We start from the raw sequence: 9,867 nt of genomic DNA, 5'->3' as shown, positions 1-9,867 counted from the left end.
TGATTACCCAAATGCTCTATACCCTCCTTGTAATACACAAACAGTCTCACAAAACGCTGTCTTTTAGCCATTGCTAACAGTTGTTAAGCTTTCACGATTTAAAAAGGACTGAAATAATAGTTAACAATCATTATTAATGGCTGTGGAAAAAAAATTTTTTAACAATTAAATTTGCACTTGTTAGATACCGTATTATACACTTACTGGACGCTGTTAGTTACACCCTGCTAGTACCAGGTTAGACTCTTGTTTTCATTACTGCCTTATTTCATCATGGCATTTAGCAAGATAGTGGAAATTTCTTTTGTCCATATTTACATGATAGCATTACACAGTTGCTTCTGATCTGTTGGCTGTACATCTATAATGTGAATGTCTTTGACGTTTAAACGATACTCAGTTGGTACAGTTGGAATCTAAACTGGGCTGAGGAAAATATCACTCATAAGGTTCCAGCAACAGCCTGAACGGTTGATACAAGCCAGTGTGGAAGCATGCTTTCAGGCTGTTTATACCAACAGCAATGGAAATTCATCAACCCAACATTCAGTCTACTGTTTTCCAGTTATGGTGAGCCTCAGTTTTCTATTATCTGACCGGAGTGGCACCCAGTGTGCTCTTCTGCTGCTGGATTCTATCGGATCCAAGATTTGTCAAGTGTCTGTGAAGGTTCTCAGTCATCCAGGTCATCGTAGTCTAAGGAGCTTGCAAAGACAAAACTCCTAAACACTAACTTAACAAGGTAGTGTATGCTCTACAGTGCAGCGAGGAATGCTCAGACCTCTACATCGGAGAGACCAAACAGACACTTCATAAAAGCATGGCACAACATAGAAGAGCCACCTCCACAGGACATCTGCATCTAAAGGAGGATGCCAGTGTTCCCATTTTGGACAGAGCAGAAGGATGGTGTGAAAGAACCCATCTATGTCAACTGTGAACAGAGGCGGTGGTTCACCACACCAACTGTCTGCCATCTATATTTTTATATTGACATCCTTTGTTGTGTTCCTACCTTTTAAGTTTCTTGGTTAGGTTAAACTACCGTAAGGTGTTAACTGATGCCTTAATGCCCACTCACATCCTGGGCAATTTGACCTCAATAAATCACATGATAGGGTGGGGATGGGTTTCACAATGGATTCACCTGAAACCTTGGCTGACTGTGAGACACACCCGTTTTCAGACCTTGGACCTTGTGATTAGGTAGAGGATCAATAGAGGGTCCATGACCCTCTTGCGGACACTCCCATAGGGCTTAAAATCTGGGACTCTCCACCAATTGCGCTTAGAACTGAAGAAGCTTCTCGGATGAAAGGTGAAACATCTTCAAGACAAAACTTAAAGAAAAGAAGTCCAGACGCTTTTGTTTCCAAGCTCCTTAGACATTTCATTTTGTTCCCCATTCAGATGCTTGACTGGAGCATCACAAGTTCATCTTGACCATGCCATGCATGCCTAAATGAATTGAGTTGTTGCCATGCGATCGGCTGATTAGATATTTGGGTTAAAGAGCAGTTGAACAAGTGTACCTAAAATTCAGGAGCAAATGTAATAAACAGTGAATATAACAGGACCAAAACTGCATTCTCCAGCTTCAGTCTGGTGATTTACACCCTTACCTACCTACTTATTATCTATTTAAACAAGTATTAGACTTTACACTTGCATCCAAATAATTTTTGAAAATGCTTTACACAGTAAATATTAGCAGTTTACTAAGATGTATAAACATAATTTGCATTTTTATAATAACCAGATAATGATCTTCAAACCAATGAATTCATTAGTAAACCTTATGTCCATTTGTTAACAGCAGTTAATTTCCCTTATTGTGGACTTTGTGTGTCGCTGTAATGCTCCTGATTCAAAGACCATTCACACTGAGCAATCTTTACTGAGAACATCACTTCTTGTCAGTTCACACACTTTGAATGCCTTTATTTATAGGAAGGGCACCTCTTCAACTCACACTTCCAAAATGAGATCCTTAGCTGGAACACTTGACCTCAAAACTCACTTCTCCTTTTGGAGAAGCTGTTCCACAGAGGTTTACCTTTTTCCATCTCACACTGTGTGGTTATTCAGTGTGGACCATAAAATATGAAAAGCATAAATGTTTAAAGATGTTGAACTTGTCAGCTGTTGTGACTTTAGATAAAAAAAAAATATATTTTATGAGTGATTAGTGCTACTTGATAACTTCAAAGGGATTACAGACTTTTTTTTTCTTGCAATGGTGTGTGGCATTTCAAAATGATTTATGACAGTGACAGGTGAGGTCAGTTAGGTAAATTCTCGTCATGTTTGTAACATGAGGATGATGGCACAATGTAAAAAAAATGTATTTACACTGTAAACTTTGAGTAATTTTCTCTTTCCGATGAGACATACAGCTCTAGGCAAGTGTTTGAATTCAAAAACCAGATACAAAACCTGCTCATTTAAGAATATCATGATCATCAATGATTCCTGTTGTAATGCTCCAATTTCAATTAGTCTTTATCCCATACTGTGATCATGAGAAGAAGATGGCCCAAATGCCCACCTCTCCTATGTGCTGTTATTAATAACTGGCCCAAATACCATCACCCCACTCTGGTTTCTTGCTGGTCAGCTGAGCTGTGCCACTCTTTCCACTCCACTTGTGCAACAAAGGCAACCAGTGCTAAGGGACATCAACTCAATGCCATCCTCTGGAACACAAGCTCAGTCTAAAAACGGTACCTGGTGTCATCTAAATGCATTACAACGCAGCTGCTGCAAGTGAAGGACACAATGCTCAGGCACTAATGCAGGTATACCTTCAGGAGTCGGTTTTGTTTTTGTTTTATCAATCACCTTTAAAAAAAAGCACATATGCAAAATGTGACAGCTCCTTTTTATTTAAATACAAATTTAAAATACACCGATATTTACATAGATACATTTTCTGCTTGCAAAAAAAAGCAACTGAAATCCAAAACAGTGAAAATAATTTTGATTGAAGCAACAAGTGACTGATATTTATTTATATCTCCTTTTATACATACAAGGCTGCCCGTATTAAGACCAGTGGTCATTAATACGCCAGCCTTTTATACATACAAGGCTGCCCGTATTAAGACCAGTGGTCATTAATACGCCTGCAGCATGAATATTGATGTGGAAATGTACAGAGGGGTCGAAGGGTTACAATAATTTCAAGTGAACCCTATTATGCTCATCTGGACTGTACTAGAGTAGCTTTTGCATGAGTCACAGTTCATTTATCAGTTCATCTTATACTACAGCTTGGTGCAGCCCCTCAGTTCATCCACTGTCTGAAATAACCTGTTTTAGTTCCTCCACCTTTCTGATTGGGCAGCCTTTACAAACAGGAGGTTAGAACAGCAGGTGGGCGGGGCTTCTGAGCTCATAACCCAAGCAGTGTGCCTGAGATAACCACTGTCACTGACATCATATAGTGCAGACAGTAGAAAAACCTGCCTGGAACCTGAGCGTTTGGCTCACAGGCATTACTTGTGCATACGCTGACCTCATTATGTTCAATTTTTGGCATATTTAATACGAGCATTCACTATTATAAGAATCTATATGTATATGTCAGAAAATCAGGAAAAGCATAATAGGCTAATTCGGAAAATATTTCTGTTTACACTGCCCCTTTTTTTCCAATAAGGATTGGCACTTACAATGAAAAACAAACTCTCTGTAATACACTTAAAGACAAAAAAAAAAACTTGAGTAAAGATGAATTCTAATGTGATGCAACGTTAAAAACACGACACAAAATTTTCATTAACATTATTTATAATTATGTTAGTCCACTTTGAGTCTGGCAATGGTAGGACCATCTTAAATAAAACTACAGTTAATGCAATACTTTTGTTAAACTAAGAAAAAAAAAAAAAAAAAGACGCTGGAACTACACTTCAATCATATCTTGATTGTGTACTATCAAAATTTGAAAAGAAGCAAAGGCCAAATTGCAACATAATACACAAAAGTGGTATTCAATGATTTTACCTCAAACCATTTTTAAATGTATTTATTTATTTTTTTAAATAGTAACAGTGATTCTCAGACTGAATACGCCTGTATTGGGTTTTGATGACTCATTTTTCCTCAATTCCCAAATCACTTTACTAACCAAAAATAAAACAACATACTTCAGTTTCACAAAAATACGAAAAAACCTTTTAGGTTTACTGGACCATTTGGACAAAATGAAACATTTTTCACAGAGAAGGTCACACTAAATTACTTCTTTAGCAACTTACGAGTCACCTTTAAAATGTAGCAAAATACAATCAGTTACCTTTAATAGCCCTTTATCACAGAATACTGTGAAGGGGCTGCTTGATTTTAAATTTAAGTCAAGTCCTGACAATGCAACACATAAATGCTACAAATATATTTGCCTTTGTTACTTATATCCATGCATCAAAATGTGTGTAAAGATAAGCCGAAATGTCAACAAATAAGCATGAAACTCATTGATAAATAAGTAATGTTTTATTCTACAGCCCACCGCTACAATTTATAGATAGATGACTCGAGTGTTTCATCCTCCGGATCACCTTCAAACAATCTAAACACAAAACAGCCCACTAAGCAAGGACACACCTACATTTTTTAAACTATAACCTAAACTGACTCCTAACAGTTAGAATCCACATAACATGGCAATGTTTATTTTTGATCCAATTACAATATAAGCCACATTCAAATCACAAGAAGCCATCTTTAATTTCCAATTCTTCTTTTGTTTTTAATCGATCATAAAGATAATTTTTGAGTGTAACATTGTACTCTTCTTACATTCTTTGTGATACCTTTTACAGTACTGCAGATTTTTCAGTTTCAACAGGGGTTCTTGGTTGTGCTAATTCTTATTTCCCCACCTTTACTGACTGATACTAGTGCTGGGCTGTAAAACAAGGCAGTATTAAAACTACTATGCTAATTTTTCTTTTTTAACGTTCTAAAGCCCAATCCTCACAGCATCCAAGTTAAAGTGACATTTCTCAAATCCTAGCATACTGAGGCCACAGCTAATTTTCCTCCTTTGCACTTCATACTAACCTACAATAATGCTCTTATAGCATGGCACTGTCAATATGAACCCCTATAAAACTGGTTGAAAAGTGCTGCTGAATAAATTAAAGAACTAAAAGCAATATTATTTTGCAGCAATACCAGTACTTTATTTCAAACTATATATTACTATTTCCATTTGAAATGAAGTCAATGCTAAGTGTAAAAGCAAAGAATGTGCTTTCCCAATATATTAGAGCTGAAGTTCACTTGATAGTAGTAACCTCAAGTTACAGTGAGACAACTGCTTCGGCAAAAGGGACTGTGTCTTATAGAAAAACCGAAGTTTAAGTTTAAAGTAATAACTGAGTGTCCAGCACAATGTAACAATGCTGCGATGACTTACTGTTCTTTCTGCTAAACAAGGATCTGGAGGTAGACAGAAAATGGACAAACGTAACACAATGAGAAGGGATGTGAGCAAAAATTTACTAAGGCAGGAATTACAACATTATGTTTGCAAGCGTTAGATACGCTACACCTTTGGTAGCCGCTATAACATCTATGAAGCAGTGGAGATTTGATGTAGTGGCCTGCTAAGCCACATCATGCAAGTTTATTGAGGGAATAAAGAGGGTACGGTTTAAGGCCAGATGAAGACGTACAGTTGCTGAGATCACGTCTGATGCACCTCATGAAACATCAGCTCTCGTGGGATGCGAGTCTCTGGGCCGTAAAGCTTGCCGGCTCGCCGCTCGAATGCAGCAACATTCTGCTTTACCACTTCATCGAAGAACATGGTGGCTAACTGTGAGTGCAGCAAAGAGCGGAACTCGAAGGATATCTGTTAAACACACAGAAACATAATAATTTAGTTTAAAGAAATACGGCAAATATATATAGTGGGCATGATAGGTTAAAGCTAAGCTCATTTGTGTTCTTGCAAAGATATCAGATGAGATTGGAACACAGTTAGCTTAGCATAAAGAGTGAAAAAAGTGGAACGAAGCCAGTCTGATGGTTTAAAACAAAAAACAAAAACACAACAAAAAAAAACAAACAAACACCTGACTGAAAGGTTTCCTGCAGAAATAGATCTTGTTCTGGTGGCATTTCCTTTAACTTGCAGTTAAAGAGGGTGGAGCTGGAGTCTGACCACAGGACAACAAACCCTTTAGAGAGAGTGAAACGATAGTGGCCACTGCTAGTCTTCAGCCAAAATGAACAAATTAGACAGGAAGGGGGCAGGAGCTGCTGATAAGAAGCAACTGACCTTTTAAAATAAGAAGTTGGAGACTGCCAACCAAACAGTAAATCATCTCTTGAATAGATATAAAGAAAAAGTGCGATATAATTGGGTAGCTGCTGTTAAACCTAGGAGGCTGACACAAGTAAATCAAATGTTTGGGAAACACTTCCACGGGTGGTCTCTCTTCCTTCATCTTGTTCACTGTAGATGAAGGAAAAACCACACGTAACCACTCATAAAACCACAAAGTGTAATTTTTACATTTGTGCTTTTTCACAGCATAAAAAAACCCCATTAACTAATGAGCATGAATACAGACTTTAATGATATCAGTCTTCTGATGTATCATCTATCCCATGTGGTGTTTAGTACACACAAGCAGTTAAAGTGAGCTACAGGCTAAAGTGAGGCACAGGCTACTTACAGAAAAGTCTACGGTGCAGGTACGAGGGTAACCGGGAATGCCAGGACTAAAGCGCCATATCGTCTCCAGGTGATTGAAGAGCTTTCCATCTGTACACACTGCCTACAAATAACAAAAACAAAGACAATAATTAAAAGTTGTAAAACACAGAAATTGTGTTTCAGTCATATTGTTTCTATATAAACAAATTCTAGCAACAGATGGAGCATTAAAAATCACATATCACAATTCAAAAAGACTGGGATAATATTTCTCTACCATTACTTACTTTGACTAGATGAGGTCTAACATTAGTGATCATAGATGTGTATCTTTCCACTACTGGAGGAAATCCCACTTCAAGCTGGGCTTTGGAGTGACCTGCTCTTTTCATGATGGTCTGGGACTTCTTACACCAAGGCACAAAGTGCTTGTACTCGTCAACGTTGGCCACAACATCATACATTTCCTGCATAGAATACCTGTAACAGGAATATCCTTTTAATTAATTTTTTGTATTAATGATCAAATTTATGATTATAAAAAGGCTCATCAATACTTACCCAAGTATTCTACGTTCAGAGTACTCCTTCCTTTTGTTGGTGAGGCTGATGAAGCTTCTGCTTTGGGAAACCGCTGTCATTGTGTCACAATCTTGAAGGCAAAGCACCCTGGGACTTCTTGTCATCAAAATGCCACATGACGACAAGTGTCTGGAAAGGTAATTAGAATCTGTGTTGAAGTGATGTGCCATAAGCCCCTATCTAGAAAGAGTGCAGTCTGCAACAAAATAGGTCCACTGCTTTCCAGTTTCAACAGTCAGTGAGTGCATGGATGGACCAGAGAGTTATGAAAGGTCAGTGTTGAGAGCATGCTGGTATTTTCCACGTCTGGTCTTTTTTTGTGAATAGCAAAAAGCTGTAAGGTGACACCTACCTGCTCTGGTTGAACAAATTAGCTTTGTGCTTTCTGGAAGGTAGCCTGTAGGATAGGGGTGAGCAACATTTTTTCCTCATACTGAGAGTCAAGGATCAAACTAAATAAGCAAATTAAAATATTGCTGTATCAAATTATGACACAAAACATTAGATCCTTGTGAATAAAATATTCCACTTAAATGAAGCACCAGTTTTCAAGTTTTTATATAACTTTACCATAAGACATCATAGGTTATGAGAGAATTTGTTTGCCATTTGTTGGAATCAAGTTAAACAGCAGTGAAGCAGTGATTTCTTTTATTCTTTCATCTAAAGACCCATTAACACAACGTTTACCTCGATCAAGGTCAACCTGATCAAATGGGTTGTGATCAGGGTGATCAGACTATTTATTTATGAGTGACTTATGTATGTATATATATGTATATATTATACTATTCTTAGTTAGTGTATTGTCTGTCTTGTCTTAATGTTGGTTTAAAATGGAGCACTGTAACAAAAAATAATTTCCCCCAGGGATCAATAAAGTATTCTGATTCTGATCACTAGTTAATGCAAGTGATTATGTGTGTGTGTGCTTCCCAAAACATGAAAACATTCATTCATTAAGTCAATGCATCATACTATTCACTGCTACCACAAACAGGCTGTTTTGGAAACTGTTCTCCACATTTTGGAAACATGTTATCCATTATGGATAAGCCCCCCCAATTTTTTACACCATTCTTCAGCTCTTACTTTCAGCAGTTTACTTATGGAATAAAATAACTGTGGGTATTCTGTAATGTTTATATTTCATGCATGAAAGAACAAAGTTGAGTGGTTTATAGTTGTGATTTTACAGTTATGTGAAGTCAATACAACAGTGCAAACGTAGTTAATATCCTTCTTTATCAAGTTAGCTTCTTGTAATTTGTTTTCACCAGCAACATGGCACAATTATAACGATTAACTTGCTTGTTTTCATTTATGTTTATGTATGTATTCTACAAAAACATTAAAGAAGACTGGACTGCAGAACCCATGTCGAAGGCAGTTGTTAACAGCTGCCTTTACCTGGTGAGACAGTTCTAGTTATTGGTAGTTCTGTTACACTAATCAGCAGTTGCTTCTCAAATGGAGGCTGGTCACACTTTAAAGATAAGAAACCAGAATTATGGAGCTTGATAACATTATCTAGTGACCTTCTCGTTATATATCGTCTGCCCTCAGTGGCGGCAGAGCGTCAGTTCCTCTGTACTGAATGACCAGCTCGGTGCTGTTAACCATAATAATAACAGCCTCCAGTAACTCCCCGACGGGCTCACCTGATGTTTTGTCGCAGGCATCCTCTTTGCACCGCCGTGCGACACGAGCGAGGGGATCCCACAGTGGCGATCTGGAGAAAGTCACTGAACGTCCGAACACCCATGGGTAATCTCCGGGCACCGGTCGAGGCTGCCATCAAGTCAGCCTCTCCGCTTCAAGAGAGGGAGATCCTGGGTCTGTCGAGCTAGCCCGGGGTCTGCTTTAAGACCGAGGGCACAGAGATTCAAGGGTCCAGTCCAACCTGCACGCTGCTTCGGTGCGGGTATATTAATGAACAAGTAGCGTTAGCACAGCCGCTTTCCGAACTGCGAGCGTAACTATCGTTAGTTACGGCAGTCAGCTGCTAACGTTAGCTAGCAAGATTTCCAACAGCCCAACCAATCACGACGTATGGTTACGTTCCGCTGTTTTTTTTTTACGTAATACTCACATTACTCCACGCGTCGAGTTCCAAACTTCAAACAAAGTTAAATTATTTACGTCACTTTCTGGCTATAAATATTGCCAAACTGCTGCCAGCTGCGAACGACCTTCTGCTGCTAAATAAAACGCCGGTGGGACAAATTGTTCCTTTCTTCTGTCATCGATTCTGCCCAACAGCTCTGAGAAGAAATGCCGCCCCCTACTCTACAGGAGGTTAACGGCGGGGAAAAAATATTTTTATTTTGTTTTATTTTATTTAACTTACGAAAGCACTTTTATATTAGTATAACAATATATATATATATATATATATATATATATATATATATATATATATATATATATATATATATATATATATATATATATATATATATATATATATATATATATATATATATATCTCCTGAACAAAATGCCGTGAGACTGTATAAACAGGGTTCAAGTGTTTGTTTGTTGTGTGTGGTAGGAGTGGCAGATAGAATGAAAGTGGGGGTGGGGTTCTGAGATCTTTCTTTTTTGCATTG

General features: G+C 37.9%; 1 protein-coding gene across 2 annotated transcripts; it reads right to left on the bottom strand.

The window, feature by feature from the left end:
- Positions 1-4,990: 4,990 nt before the first annotated feature.
- Positions 4,991-9,481, bottom strand: coq10a (coenzyme Q10A). 2 transcript variants are annotated; one of them, XM_080900024.1, is made up of 6 exons: positions 8,917-9,481; positions 7,235-7,384; positions 6,961-7,153; positions 6,693-6,794; positions 5,685-5,863; positions 4,991-5,448 (listed from the first exon to the last, which is right to left on the bottom strand). In XM_080900024.1, exons 1-5 carry the CDS (start codon positions 9,051-9,053, stop codon positions 5,696-5,698), a joined length of 750 nt encoding a protein of 249 aa, XP_080756150.1. In that variant the 5' UTR covers positions 9,054-9,481; the 3' UTR covers positions 4,991-5,448; positions 5,685-5,695. The 2 variants fall into 2 exon arrangements, with proteins under 2 accessions (XP_080756150.1, XP_080756149.1); XM_080900023.1 differs by having other exon boundaries at positions 4,991-5,863.
- Positions 9,482-9,867: the final 386 nt, after the last annotated feature.

Source organism: Rhamphochromis sp. 'chilingali' (genome assembly GCF_963969265.1).
Source record: "Rhamphochromis sp. 'chilingali' genome assembly, chromosome: 12".
Classification (NCBI taxonomy): Eukaryota; Metazoa; Chordata; class Actinopteri; order Cichliformes; family Cichlidae; genus Rhamphochromis; species Rhamphochromis sp. 'chilingali'.
This window is presented reverse-complemented; position numbering and strand designations above follow the sequence as displayed.

Excerpts from the sequence above, each read along its gene's own strand:
- coq10a (XM_080900023.1), bottom strand. The coding sequence starts at position 9,053 with ATGGCAGCCTCGACCGGTGCCCGGAGATTACCCATGGGTGTTCGGACG. Across the intron at positions 7,154-7,234 it reads TCTGAACGTAGAATACTTGG|GTATTCTATGCAGGAAATGT; the intron begins GTAAGTATTGAT and ends TTCCTGTTACAG. Across the intron at positions 6,795-6,960 it reads TTAGACCTCATCTAGTCAAA|GCAGTGTGTACAGATGGAAA; the intron begins GTAAGTAATGGT and ends TGTTATTTGTAG.